This window comes from Strix uralensis, chromosome 10 (assembly GCF_047716275.1).
Source record: "Strix uralensis isolate ZFMK-TIS-50842 chromosome 10, bStrUra1, whole genome shotgun sequence".
Taxonomy (NCBI): domain Eukaryota; kingdom Metazoa; phylum Chordata; class Aves; order Strigiformes; family Strigidae; genus Strix; species Strix uralensis.
In genome coordinates this window covers 16434295-16448827 of record NC_133981.1, presented here as the reverse complement: position 1 = coordinate 16448827, position 14533 = coordinate 16434295, and the positions used below count along the sequence as shown (strand labels likewise).

Genomic DNA, 14533 nt, shown 5'->3' with positions numbered 1-14533 from the left:
CACAACATTTCAAATCTCAGGTGTTTTCCGAGCCTTGCTGTTAAATAAAGACATGGGAAAAAATGTTGGAAGTTGTTACAAAGGAGCAAGCAAGAACTTTCAGCGAATAATCAAAAATTATGAAGATGAAATCTTACAACAAGAGATGTCAGTTTTCTCAAATTTAAAAGCTTTTTAAAATTCAGGACAATTTTTATTGAAAGAAGCAGTTAGCTTTTATGGCCTTTTATACTTGCTTGCTAAACACCAGACTAAGTTCTTGGATACAAGAGCTTTCATTGTATGCATCAAAACATAAATTCTCCTTACTGGACAATTGTCATAAGATACTTTTTTGAGCCTTAGAAACTGATATACATTCAGACATCTGCCTCTTTGTTAACACATGAATACCAGAGTCAATGTGTTTTGTAGTAAGAAAGCCTCCCTCAGAGTGGATAACTTTTCTCATTTTGTTTTTTACATATCATGAATATTTTTGCCCTCTTTGGAGCTTCAATGCAAATGCCATAAACTTTCCTTGATTTAGCGTCTTCCACAGATGTCCAGCTTTGTCTTTAGATGAGCTGTAGGGTTGCGGAAACACTGTGAAAATGGTTCTTGCATAGATAAAAATTATAGTGCTGACCCATTAGTGCAAATCATTCCTAGTTGTGCTCTTACACCTTCCTAGTTCTCATAGCTCTGTGAATGGGACTTTTTTAATGCTGTCTTGGTAAAAATAATTTATGTACTATAGAAAAAATACATCAAACTAAAATTGTGGCTTGCATTGTTTCATACCCTTAAAACAAAATACTTCATTTTAAAATATGATGAAACCAACTGATACATGTTTAATCTTACATGCCAAGTACTCTCTAAGTTGCAAAGGCAATTTGCATTACAGTGTATCTTTGAAATTAAACAGTAAATATTTATATTTAAATAAATACGCTGTTTACATTGTTAACAAATATTTGATAAATAATTTAAGAATCACAGGATACCTGTTTACAATAAGATAACTGTAAATGGAAATAGAAAATGTCACTCATCTACCATAGTTTGTGCAATACTGCAATTATGCTAGATGTGCAATACTTTTCAGTATTATATCTAAATTACTGATGTCAGCAAAGTATCCGTTGTAATGAAGGTGCTTTTGTACTTGAGACTTTATGCCAAAATAAGTGGCTAAACTGGAACAGATAGCTTCAAAGTTTCCTTCTTGCCTTGCAGATCAGTTCTCCCCTGCAACCTACTCCTGTAGTTCTCATTGCCTTGAACCCTTCCAGGGAGGGGGCAGCCACAGCTTCTCTGGGCAACCTGTGCCAGTGTCTCACCACCCTCACAGTAAAGAATTTGTTCCTTGCATCTAATCTAAATCTACCCTCTTTCAGTTTAAAACTCTTACCCCTTGTCCTATCACTACCCTCCCTGATAGAGTCCCTCCCACCTTTCCTGTAGCCCCTTTAAGTACTGGAAGGCCACTATAAAGTCTCCCTAGAGTCTTCTCTTCTCCAGGCTGAACAACCCCAGCTCTTTCAGCCTGTCCTCACAGGGGAGGTGCTCCAGCGCCCTGATCATCTTTGTGGCTGCCTCTGGACCCGCTCGAGTAGGTCCATGTCATTCTTATTGGGTCCTCAGAGCTGGACACAGCACTACAGGTAGGGTTTCCTGAGAGTGGAGTGGAGGGGGAGAATCACTTCTCTCGGCCTGCTGGCCACATGTCTCTTGATGCAGCCCAGGACACGGTTGGCTTTCTGGGCGGCAAGCACTCATTGCTGGCTCATAATCAGTTTCCCATCCACTAGTACCCCCAAGTCCTTCTCTACAGGGCTGCTCTCAATCCACTCATCACCCAGCCTGGATTTGTGCTTGGGATTGCCCCAACCCATGTGCAGAACCTTGTATTTGGCCTTGTTGAACTTCATGAGGTTTGCACAGGCCCCACTTTCCAGCCTGTCCAGGTCCCTCTGGATGGCACATCCCTTCCCTCCAGCACGTCAACAGCACCACACAGCTTGGTGTTGTCAACAAACTTGCCAAGGGTGCACTCAACCCCACTGTTCATGTCGCTAACAAGGATGTTAGACAGCACCAGTCCCAATGCTAACCCCTGAGGAATGCCACTTATCACTGCTCTCCACTTGGAGATTGAGCTGTTGACCACAACTCTTTGAGTACAACCATACAGCCAATTCCTTATCCACTGAGTAGTCCATCCTTCAAATTTATGTCTCTCCAACTTAGAGACGAGGATATCATGTGAGACAGCATCAAAAGCTTTGTACAAGTCCAGGTAGATGATGTCAGTTGCTCTTCCCTTATCCACCACTGCTGTAACCCCATTGTAGAAGGGCACCAGATTTGTCAGGCACTATTTTCCCTTAGTGAAGCCATGTTGGCTATCACCAATCACCTCCTTATTTTCCATGTGCCCTAGCATAGTTTCCAGGACAATCCACTCCATGATCTTGCCAGGCACAGAGGTGAGACTGACTGGCCTGTAGTTCCCTGGGTCCTCTTTGTTTCCCTTTTTAAAAATGGGGGTTATATTTCTTCTTTTCCAGTCAGCGACAACTTTACTGGACTGCCATGACTTCTCAAATAGGGCTAGTGGCTTAGCCACTTCATCCACCAGTTTTCTTGGTGCACCTTCAGGTTCCATAGATGGTCTCAAACCTGATCTTCTCCTACAGTGGGCAGTTCTTCATTCTCCCAGTCCCTGCCTTTACCTTCTGTGTCTTGGACGGTGTGGCTGGAGCACTTGCTGGTGAAGAGTGAAACAAAATAGTTGTTGAGTACCTCAGCCTTCTCCATATCCTGGGTGGCCAAGCCTCCCTTTTCCTTCCACAGAAGGCCTGCATTTTCTCTAGTCTTTCTTTTATAACTGATGCACCTATGAGAGCTTTTTTTTTGTTGCCCTTGATGTCCTTGGCCAGATGTAATTCTATCAGGGCTTTGGCTTTCCTAACCTGATCTCTGGCTACCCGGACAGTTTCTCTGTATTCCTCCCAGGCTAGCTGTCCTTGCTTCCACCCTCTGTAGCTTCCTTTTCATGTTTGAGCTTGTCCAGAAGCTCCTTGTTCATCCATGCAGGCTTCCTGGTAGTCTTACCTGGCTTCCTCTTTGTTGGGATGCATCACTCCTGAGCTTGGAGGAGGTGATCCTTGAATATTAACCATCTTTCTTGGGCTGCTCTTCCCTCTAGGGCTTTATCCCATGGTGCTCTGCGAAGCAGATCTCTGAAGAGGCCAAAGTCTTCTCTCCTGAAGACCAGGGTAGAAAACTTGCTGTGCACCCTCCTTGCTGCCCTAAGGATCTTGAACTCCACCATTTCATGGTCACTGCAGCCAAAGCTGCCCTTGAGCTTTGCACTCCCCAGCATCCCCTCCTTGTTGGTGAGGATAAGGTCCAGCACAGCACCTCTCCTCTTTGGCTCCTCTATCACTTGGAGAAGGGAATTATCATCAACACATTCCAGGAACCTCCTGGATTGCTTATGCACTGCAGTGTTGTCCCTCCAACACATATCAGGGTGGTTGAAGTCCCCCATGAGGACCAGGGCTTGTGAACGTGAGGCTGCTCCTACCTGTCTATAGAGGGCCTCATCTTCTTGGTCTTCCTGGTGGGGTGACCTGTAGCAGACCCCCACTATAATGTCTCCTGTCCCTGCCTTCCCTTTAATCATCACCCATAAGCTCTTGGTCAACTCCTCATCCATCCCCAGGCAGAGTTCCATGCATTCCAGCTGGTCATTGACATAGAGGGCAACCCCCTCCACCCCCATGTCCCCTGCCTTCCTAAAGAGCCTGTATCCTTCCATTCCAACACTCCAGTCATAGGAGCCATCCCACCATGTCTTTGTAATGCCAGTAAGATCGTAGCCCTGCAGGTGTGTGCACATCTGTAGCTCCTCTTGTTTATGAATGAACCTGTAAAACAATTTTGTGATCAGTCTCCTAACAGCCCCATAAGTCTCTGCCTACTATGATGTTGTTAGAGTATGTTAGAGCAGCCCAGGGTTCTGCGGACTATTAACAATATGATTCTTTGGGATATCTGAAATACGATCAGCTCCTTGCTGAAGCAGAATGATCCTGTGCTTGTTCTACTGAGCACTACTGATAATTTTATATTGGCTTGCATTGAGAAGGTTTTCTTCACAAGAGTAAAATATTAATATCATATGAAAGCTGAGATTCTTATTTGTCCCCTGTTTTTATGGCCTTGCTCTAAGTCTTCATTATGATACAATAGGGGCTTTCAAAATGGTTGATCAAGCATTCAGAATGATGCAGATGCTGTTAAGGAATGTACAACAAAAAAACCCAATGTGTTTGCCTGAGCAAATTTAAACGCACAAAAGTATAAAAATTCATGTTTAGATCTTGAGATGCATATAATAGATTACATGAATGAAATTTCCTTTGAATACTTTTTTTCTAGTTCATTGCTCACCATGCGAGTCTATATGTAAAGTTAGTGTAAACTCACCTGTTGGACAAGTCATGGTAGAGCCTGGCTTTGCTTCCAACCTGGGTAATTATTTTGTTAGACTAATAACTTTGTGACATGTTATATTGTGCTGTCTTGGAACTCACCTAGTTAAGGTTACATTAAAGATTGACCTCCATTGACAAGATTAAACTAAAGTCATTTTCTCTTAGAGCTTAGCAGGTAGAGTATTTGTGTTGTCAGCAAACAGAACTTTATCCCCTTTCCCTTGGGCATTATCTCAAATGCAGTGTCAGAATGCCAAATGGATTTACTTTAATTTTTTTTTCTGCAGTTTTTATTTTTAATTTTCCTTCTATCACCTTTCAGCTGTCACACTCAATAATTCCCTTGAAAGGAAAGTGCCCAGAAGAAGCCACTGTGTAACAGCTCTGCTTAAATGCTGATCTTTTTCAGTAGTAGTTTTGAGCTGTATATGTTACCTGATGTTTAATCCTTCGAACTTGCAGGACTGTCTTAAATATATTATTTTTGTAGACTTCTCACTTGCAAAAAAACCCCAACAAACCAAACCCCAAACCCCCCTAAATCAAACACAAAAAAAAAAAAAAAAAGGGAAAATAATTATTTCTAATACTGTAAGGGCTATTTTGTGCTACAGTTTGCTTTAAAAAAACCCCCACATAAATCATTATTTTGTACATACTTGTAGAATTGAAAAGAGAAAATACAGACTCAGACCAATAAATCAGTGAGTACTAAATCAACCAAAGAAACAATCAGTCCTAAATACCCTTAATTGTGAATTGAGTGGTTTCATTTATTTAGAATATAGCAGATTTTAATACTTGGCTAGCCTTGCCACTTGCAGAACATGATGAAGGAGGATGTCTACTAATTAACTCCTTTGGAAAAGGAAATAACCCACTGAATGAAGGGAAATAATATTCTTTCAGAGGTGGTTTCCATGTATATTCTGACATTCTTATTTGAAATTTGTCCATTTTTCCTACCATTTGTGAAGTATAAAACCCATGGGCAAGGTAAATTTTGCATCCTTAAGTCGTATGTGAATTACTGTAAAAGTTATTCCATGATACATAACTTAAATTCAGTTAAAGGAGAACAGTATATTGCTGCATATTTTAGTACAGATTCTTTTCTCCCATAATGTATTCAAGTTACTTAAAGTGAAATATGTAAGTACAACTTTTGTGTTAAAAATTGGAGTTAGTTGTTGTGAATGCTTTCAGTGATGGTCTTTAATAAGAAAACAAAAAGCAACCCCCCCCTTGATTTCTCTGTGACAATCCTGATGAGACTTACAAAACCAAAAAGTGTCATGAAAGCAGCACAATGGCTTATTTGTAGCTCCAGCAGTTGTGGAGGCGATGTCATGTTCAGCAGAGAAAAAGGAAAACAAAACTATGTCGTTAAAGACAAGAAAACAAGTGGTTTGGAAACAAGGTGAAATAGTCATCCTCACCATGCTGGAACTTAGTCCAGGGGGTGTGAAGAGAAAGGTGGTTGGCAAGAAAGAAGCATGAAATATATAATTTTATTTATCGCTGTACTCCCAGGGGATAGAACATCAGCCTTTCTTCCAGGCTTAGATGCTATCTACTATATCATGGAAAAGCTACACAGCTTACTTCTTCTTTGCTTGGAACTGGAGTAGGATTGCATTTTACAACAGTCATTAGTACATGGCATAATGTTGGAAGGAATATTCTGTTTCTTACTAATATGGGAAATATGAGTTGGGCTTGCAAGCCTTCTGCCAACTGTCTATGGCTTTTGCAGAAAGGGTAAACTGAAAAAGCTGCTGTCACATATGGCCGGCAGGCATGCAGTGCAGTTAATGATCCGTGATAAACCTGGATGATAAGCAGAGATAGAGAAGACTTCACCCAAATAGAATGAGAACTGGTGTTTCTTGGAAATGATCACGTTTCTTCATCCTTTTGGTTTTGGTATGGGAAGAATCAAACCCATAACAGTGACAATTCCCCAAATGCTATAGAGAAGGGTAGCAACTATGGGGGTGTTGGATGATTCTAATAACTTTCAAAATTATTTAATTAATGAAACTACACCTTTAAACAAATTATATCTCTACTCTTTTCTTTACCTGTGGCTCCTGGAGGGGAAAAAGCCCAAACCAACAGACTACGGTGCTTTTTCTCCAGAACTTCAGGACTCGATAGCTATATATATTCATAAGATGTATGTAGCAGATTATCTGGCTCATCTCATTATAAACCAATTAAAGTAAAATAACTTTACGGTCAAATGTTTAATCATGTCAGATTAATTTCCATTAAATTGATTTTCAAATATTGATGTGTCTCAATCTTTGTTATATGTGATTAATGGTATGTAGAGCACTGAGTTTGTCTGAATATTTCTGTCATACACAGGTCTTCAAAATCTAGCTAATATACAGTGACTTCTTTTGTGTTCTACTTTCATCTAAAATCCAAACTACAAGTTGGCCATTTTGAAAAACTAAAAGCTAAAATAGCAGGATATGGAAAGCTGCTTTCCAAGTAAGCTTCCATTTAAGATACTGGTTAAATTATTATGCCTTTTAATGGAAGTGTATAGATTGTAAGATTTTAACTAATTTTTGTTTAGTAGAATATGTTACATATCACACTGAGAAAAGAGTGCTTGTGAAAAGTGTTTTAAGTTTTTGTACTTGCTGTTCTGTTTTAACTTTGTAAATGGTATAATATATTTATCCTTGTACAGGTTGTATAGATGTATATCATCTATGAATGCATAGATTTATGTCTAAATATTATTTATATTGATTTACTCTCAAATGGATAGTTAGGGCAGAGATTCATATTTAAATTAACGAGATTCTTCAAAGACACTAAACTTTGGTCTCTTTCAGTTAAGAAACACATCACAAACTGTTGCCAAGGGTTAAGGTTGTTTTAGAGGTTAAAAAGTAGTCTTCATTGTTTGCTGCCTTCAAAACTTGATGGAATTTCTGGTTAGACTAGGTTGTAAAGAAATCAATAATTTTATCTAAATTGCCTTTGCTTATCTGGTTATAGTTCTGTAAAAAATAGGCCAAATAGTCTTCAGGAATCTGTAACAGGGAGACAATAATTTCTTGTTCAAAATAAGTCACTGCTAAGTTTATATGTCCCTATTAAAGCATGCTTAATTTTACAAAACCTACTATGATGTGCATTTGTAAAATTCAGCATAAAGCAAATATTTTTCTTTAGGAAATGTCAGTCAGTACACACTGGGTAAGCAACAACAGCTGTACTTAATATTTCTGTGAAGTAAAACCACATTTAGTTTGTCAAGGCCTGAGTTCAGCACTGATAGCAGTTCTTGAACTGATGGAAATAAGCTAAACAGAGATCATCGTTAATTATCCAGGGAATTATTTAAATCTAGAGAGCTTTGTATTAAAAATAGTGCATACGCTGTTTATGTTCAGGGTGTTTGTTGGGCGCTCAACATTTTTAGGGCAGCCAGAGATCTGAGGAAATATGGGGTTTTCTTGAGATGTATTTATAAGTCTGGTTTCAGAAATGTACCTGTACTAGGAGTATAGAGGGAATCTGAGATGATAAAAATATCTTGTTCTTCTATTCTAGATGGAGATACATGTAAATGTTAATCCATGGATTGATACATATGTTAAAATATTCAAACCTCATATTTTTATGCTGAATGTGAATTGTGAATGTGAATTCTGAATAGTGACTGTGGGTTTCTGTTGCAGTATGAATACTTCAATGCTGTGCTCATAAATGAAAGAGATGAAGAAGGAAACTATCTGGAGCTGGGGAAGGAGTTTATTCTAGTGCCAAATGACCACTTCAATAACTTGCCTGTGAACATCAGTCTGAGTGATGTCCAAGTACCAACCAATATGTACAATAAGGGTAAGAAAAGAGCTGTTTTAATTCATCATTCCATTGGCTGAACATAGGAACTTCCTTGCTCTTAAAATTAAGCTGTTGATTAACTATATATTGCGTGTGTTTTCCAGTTTGCAATTAAACTGAAATTTCAGTGGACGAATGCTTAACATATGACAGTTTTCTAGTATCTTTTGTTCTGTGGCAATTTAGCAATTTAATATGGTCAATGATTTGCATATTGGTTTTATGAGTTATTTTCTGGAATCTCCAAATCAGTTGAACAGATCTTCCATTGTCACAAGTTACATTCTGTCTTTGCTGAGAGCTAGAAATGTCTTTGAAAGATACAGGATAGATGGAAAGGGAATATTTTATTAGATTTATGCTCTTAAGTTTCTGGGAACAATTCTAGCTGTATATGACTGTCTACACAGCTGCTGTGAGTTTTCAGATAATATTTAGGAGGAATAAACTACATTAAAATTTCTACTCCCCTGACTATTTGTCATAGGTGCTAGATAGCACGTAGCACTAACAAATAGCTACATTAGATACTAGGAGTGATGGGCTTAGATCTAAAAATTGGGAATTCAAACTGAACTCAGGTACATGCTTACTCATTTTCCTTTTGCCACTTCCCTTTGATCAGACAGCAGAATTCTGTAATTTTACTGTGCTTATGCAGCATGTATCTATTTATTTTTCTCAAGCCAGTAATAAAAGAAAAATTAAGAAGGAAAGCGCCAAAGTTTGTGAACAGTGTCTACAGTATATTTGTCATTGGTCTGTAGAGAGCTGCCTAATCTCATTATCTGGTTCCTCTTCCTTGTTTTAAGTATACTAAATGACAACTAAAAATACATTAAATGCTTTCCTTGTAATACGTTCCAGGTTAGCAGTTGTGGTAATTCATGAAAGGATATTGTGTAATCACAAATGGAAGGAGAATTAATTTGGATAGGTTGGGCTGGTAAGAGAAGCAATTGATATGACAACTTCTCTTCAATGTTATGATTCAGACTTGAGAATCTTGAGGAGCCAAAGATCGTACAGTAATGTCTTAAATTAGGGATTACAAAATAACAGAGCTTCCTAGAGAGTATTTGAAAGGTTATGAAATTATTAATATGGGGGTATTTTGAAAAGATTTGTAAAATACTTAAAGATTCTAAAGCTACCAAACCATTTTTTTTGTGCAAGTGCTAATATTTTGTTTAACTGAGCCTGTCTATAAATTAATTCATTCCAGTATTGCTAAGGAGGAAAAAAGAGAAAAAAATCATGGTTGCAAAGGGATATAGGGGTCAGGCAATCATGTTTTTCTGGAGAAGCAAACTAACCTGAGTACTTAGCAAGAGCAGTAAAATTAAAGGACCTCCATTACATGATATGTAGTACTGCTATGTATAGAATACTTTTTTATATGCTGATTAATTACAGTTAAAGCCCAAAGTCAAGGCACTTGTTGCATCTTGTTTTGGTCTCTAATACAGGGACTGGCCTGTAGAGATGGGGAAGATAGAGCTCTGTGCTGATTCCTGTTTCCACTTTGTCTAATTCAAACCAGCCAAAATCATCACTTTATGCAGCTGCAGAAAATATTTTTTTTATTGTTTAAATGTATTCCAACTGCTGAAATCTAGTTTGTTGCTGACATTTTCCTTACACATGAACATGATAGTCTCGGCTCGGAGACTGACAATGTTTGGAAATGTTATGCTTGCCAAGAAGAGGCCTGTATACTTATATTTTTCGTTGCCCATTTCTTCAGTTCTGTAATGCGTAGGGGTGATAACAAGTTAATTAAATCCTAGCCTGAGGGTACAGGCAGTAGGTATTGATAGGTTTACAACCAAGTGTCTGCACAACACCATTTCTCTAGAAAATGCCTGTTTGCTTCCAGGTTATGTTTTATTTTATTGAATTACTAGGCAAAACCATAGTCAAACTCACAGTTGAAAACAAACAAGTGTGATCATTGATATTTAAACACAGGACTCTCAAGTCAGAATAGAAAAATGAACTTTTTTTTGTAAGCTAATTCTAAATTTTTTCCTTCATTTTTGGGTTTTAGTTGTAGAGATATTGATAATTTGCAGTGGGTTCAGAGGAGAATCATAGGACTCATCAAAGGGTTGAAAAACAAGCCTTAGACTGATAGACTCCGGGAGCTCAGTCCATTTAGCTTATTCAAGAGATGATTAAAGGATTAACTAGTTGATCTCTAGTTAATTACTAATACCAGTCTCTGTAATCTGGTTGCCAAAGGTTTAGAAAGATCCAATGGCTGAAATTGGCCTCCATGATTTTGCAAATTGCACAAATGTAGGCTCAGTTAAGTCATTGGAGGTTTGTGGTGGGGGTTTTTTTGTTTGTTTGGTTGGTTGTTTTTTTTTTTAAATGAAGATAGTGATCTATTAGAAGGGTGTTATCCTATGTCCACCCCTCCAAGCCTTTAATCAAGACTAGATTATTTTTTGTTTGGTTTTGAAATAATATGTAGTCTAGAATTAGTTGGGGGAAAAACTTTGGTCTGGTCAGCTTGCATGATCATAGTGATTCCTCCCAGCTGTAGAATTGCTAAATTGAATGTTCGGAGTCCCTAACTAGGCTCTAAATGAGATTGGCTTAAAAATCATAGGACATAAATACATTGCTATTCTTCATATATCTTCTGGCTCTTTCAGTCTCAGTATAGAAAAGCTTAAAAATATTGATGGTAACAACAACAATAATTCCCATTTTAAGGAAACCATCAAGTTTAGAATCAGAAAATAAAAAGCAAAACCAAATTTCATTACTTTTATGATGGAAATCAAGAAAGCTGAAATACCATAAATATAAAAACTATGATATTAAAATTTAACATGCAACATTTTGAAAAGGAAAATGAGAGCCAATAAAAAGGGCTGCCAACCTAATTTGTAAGCATACATGTAACTCTAGTGCCATCTTTGAGTACAGATTGCATGCACCTACTACAAATGTAGAAGGAAAAATAAATTAGTGAATTTAATAAAGAATCAGTTTTGCATTTACAATACTCTTGGTCATCTTTATAAAATATAAAGAGCTGGTCTGGTTATTTATGTGCTCTTATATATTTCATTCCCCTCTTCTGCATGCCCTCATCCCCCGGTTTCTCCATATCTTACAGTGCACATCAATTAATGTTAAAAATAAAAAAGTTACTGATCTTTGGAGTATAAAGCCTATGGGACTTAGAAAACACTATTTTGGCATTCATTCCTATAATGTTCATATACTGAATGAATTCAGAAAAAAAAAAAAGTGGGATAAATGTGCTTTACAGATAAGTGTGCTTATCTGTCTGTCAATACAGAGAGACCTCTCTCAGCTCTAGACTGTTTCACAGCAAGGCTCATGGTCCATTTAAACTGCAGAACATTCTGATGGAATTGGCCTCCTTCACTTTTCCTGAAAATGACTGCTTATGATAATGTTTTGCTTTTGAAATATTTAAGCACACATCGGGATTCTAAATCTGTCAGTGCATTCTGTTTCTTCTCTTTAAGCTCAAAGTGTATTCATTGCCTATAGCCACAGGATTTGCAAGGCAGTATTTTTTTTAAACAATGAATAAATAATTAAGATTAAGCAAGAAGTTCTGTAATAACTGTCTTGGCAAGTGGTAGCTCTTTCTTCCATCCACAAATTTGATAACTAGCAATTATCAACTGTGTACAGATTTCTAACAGAAAGTAGGGAAAAGGGTTCTTAGTGAATTAATCATACAGGTATACTCATAGATGAAAAAGGAAGGGAGAAAGAAATTTACTCATTTCATATTAGAAGGAAAGTTTAGTTTTGGAAGTACAGAATCAATCTGAATCCAGTTTGGACAGTGCAGTACAAAGGCAGAAGTCTGGGTATGAGAACAAGTGTGTGTAGGGCACTGTCTAATTCTGCTGCTGCTGTTTTTTAAATAAAGTCTATTTACATGGGTTATATATCAGCACCAAAGTGAGTTTTCATAGCTCTTATTTTTTATCTCTCCTGTTATTTTAGAATGTAAGTGATTTGGGACATGCTACTCTCTCAGATATATCTTCCATGTATACTTCCATAGGTATACCTTTCAAAGATGCTCAGATATACCTTTCTACATATCAATTGGTATATTTTAAACAGCTATTGTGAAAGAGATTAATAATAATGAAAAATAATTAATGATTTAAAGTTTACATAATTTAAACATTTGCTTTGTTACTTTCTGAGATGCTAGTAGTGTATCTAGCAGAACCTAGGAATGTGACATATAATTAAAAAGTAGGCAGTTGGAACATGGGCTAGGCTTTCTGGCGACCATCCATGGAGAACGTGGTTTCTGGCAGTAGGATTACCGTTGGGAAAAAGTAGGATTCTATAATGGATTTATGTATACAAGAATATGATAAAAGAAGGCCTCAGAATACTCAAATCTGATCTTGCAGATGTTGATATCATATAAAAGAAAAATAGAGTAACATTTTACCTTTTGTTAGTTTGAGAATGTAGGTAGTCTTAATGTCTTAAAATCCTACATTCTTTGTCCAAAGCATGTGCTGTATCTGAGCTGAAGAACCTATTCCAGTTTTATTTTTCTTAAGTCTATGTCACCTCATATTTACCTGTAGTTGTGGACAGCAATGACATGTTTTCTGCTGTTGGGTTTACACTCAGCATTTTCTCAAGTTCTTGAAGAGGCTTATGAATACTTGGCTAAATGTGGATTTCAGAAGAATGTAGATGAAAACCAAAGCCAGGGCGAGGGTGAATATGTCTTCATGACATACACTCAGGCAATTCTAAAATACAGCACCTATTGAAAAGTGAAGTATAGCATAGTACAGCACCAGGAGTGACACACAGCAGGATCTCATCTGCTTATGTTAGCGTTGCATAAAATCTAGGAAGTTCAAGAGGATGTTGATAAATACGTTATCTCAATATCAACTGAAAACAACTCCTGATTTTGAGCTTTTGCAGTTAGTCTTTGTTTATACGATAAGGTAAACTTTACATTTGTAGTCTGTAGAAAGGGAAAAGCCCAGATTCTCTTCTCAATTCTTCAGAAATTTGTAGATGCAAGCACATGTCCTTGCCTTTTAAACTATTTTTCTATTGTACCTTCCTGTTTTTACCTTAGGTTCTCAGAATTGTGGGCTTTTATATTTTGTAAATTTTACTCTCTCATTCTCTTACTGTTTTTAGTCATTAAAAAGGGTTAGACTAATTCACTAGCTAACGTAATTGACTAACTTATTTAACAGGCACTAAATTCTCCTTTATCAAGTACTGGCACAAACTAGAAGGTTGAACTCCTTGAAGTCAATGACATTACTGCTGCAAAATCAGTATTAGACTGCAGTTGTCTCTTCCATCCCTAGGAATGCAAACAGGCAGCTACTTAGATACATCACAGCAGACACCTACCCACCTGGAAGACTTTTAATCCTTTTCCATTTCTGGGGAATTACTCCAGTGTTTCTTGAATGTTTCTGGGACATGAACTTGCAGAACATTTCCAGAATAACTGTAAAGTGTGAAAATTTGTATTATAAGGACAGTTGATGTTGAAACACTATGGTTTCTCAAAAAGTGTCAAGTCTTGTTTAACTGTCTTTTGTTGTGACCAAAAATTAAGTAGTTAGACTTTTGGATTTTAAGGGGTTCAGTGTCTACAGCCTCTGGTTGAGAATCAAGGGTTTATAGTAAGATTCTTAGGTACATACCTCTGTAATTTGATTGTCTTGAATAATTTGGGGTTTTTTTACATGGGTAAACAATATCTCACTTGGACCTCTAAATACAAATGAATACAATGAAACATGAAGTGATGCAGGCCTTCTACAGTCAAAACAGAATAACAAAACTAAATGGGTTCTAATCACAGCTGGATACAAGAAACTGCTTCGTCTTTACAAAATCTCTGTTTAGAGTAAATGTGCTCAATGTCATTATTTCTTCACTGTAAGAAATTTAGAGCTAAAGAGAGACTTCTGTGCCTAAGAGCTTTTTCTAGTATAAAAATATTTATTTCTAAAAACCTTATGTGTCATAAAATCTTCACTGTAGCTCTGCCTCCAGATTTGATCTGGACTAAAATATCACACACACAAAGACAACCTTTCTAAATGTTCTTAAAAAATAAAAATGCCTTTTAGAATGAGGTCAGTTTTACTTTCCTAGTT

General features: G+C 37.2%; 1 protein-coding gene across 1 annotated transcript in view; it reads left to right on the top strand.

Moving 5' to 3' along the window:
* The window catches only part of CACNA2D3 (calcium voltage-gated channel auxiliary subunit alpha2delta 3), a 468701-nt gene that overhangs the window by 177472 nt on the left and 276696 nt on the right, over positions 1-14533 (top strand). Inside the window, exon 5 of the mRNA XM_074879359.1 lies at positions 8198-8360. Within this exon, the coding sequence (XP_074735460.1) occupies positions 8198-8360 (163 nt within the window). The remainder of the gene's footprint in view (positions 1-8197; positions 8361-14533) is intronic.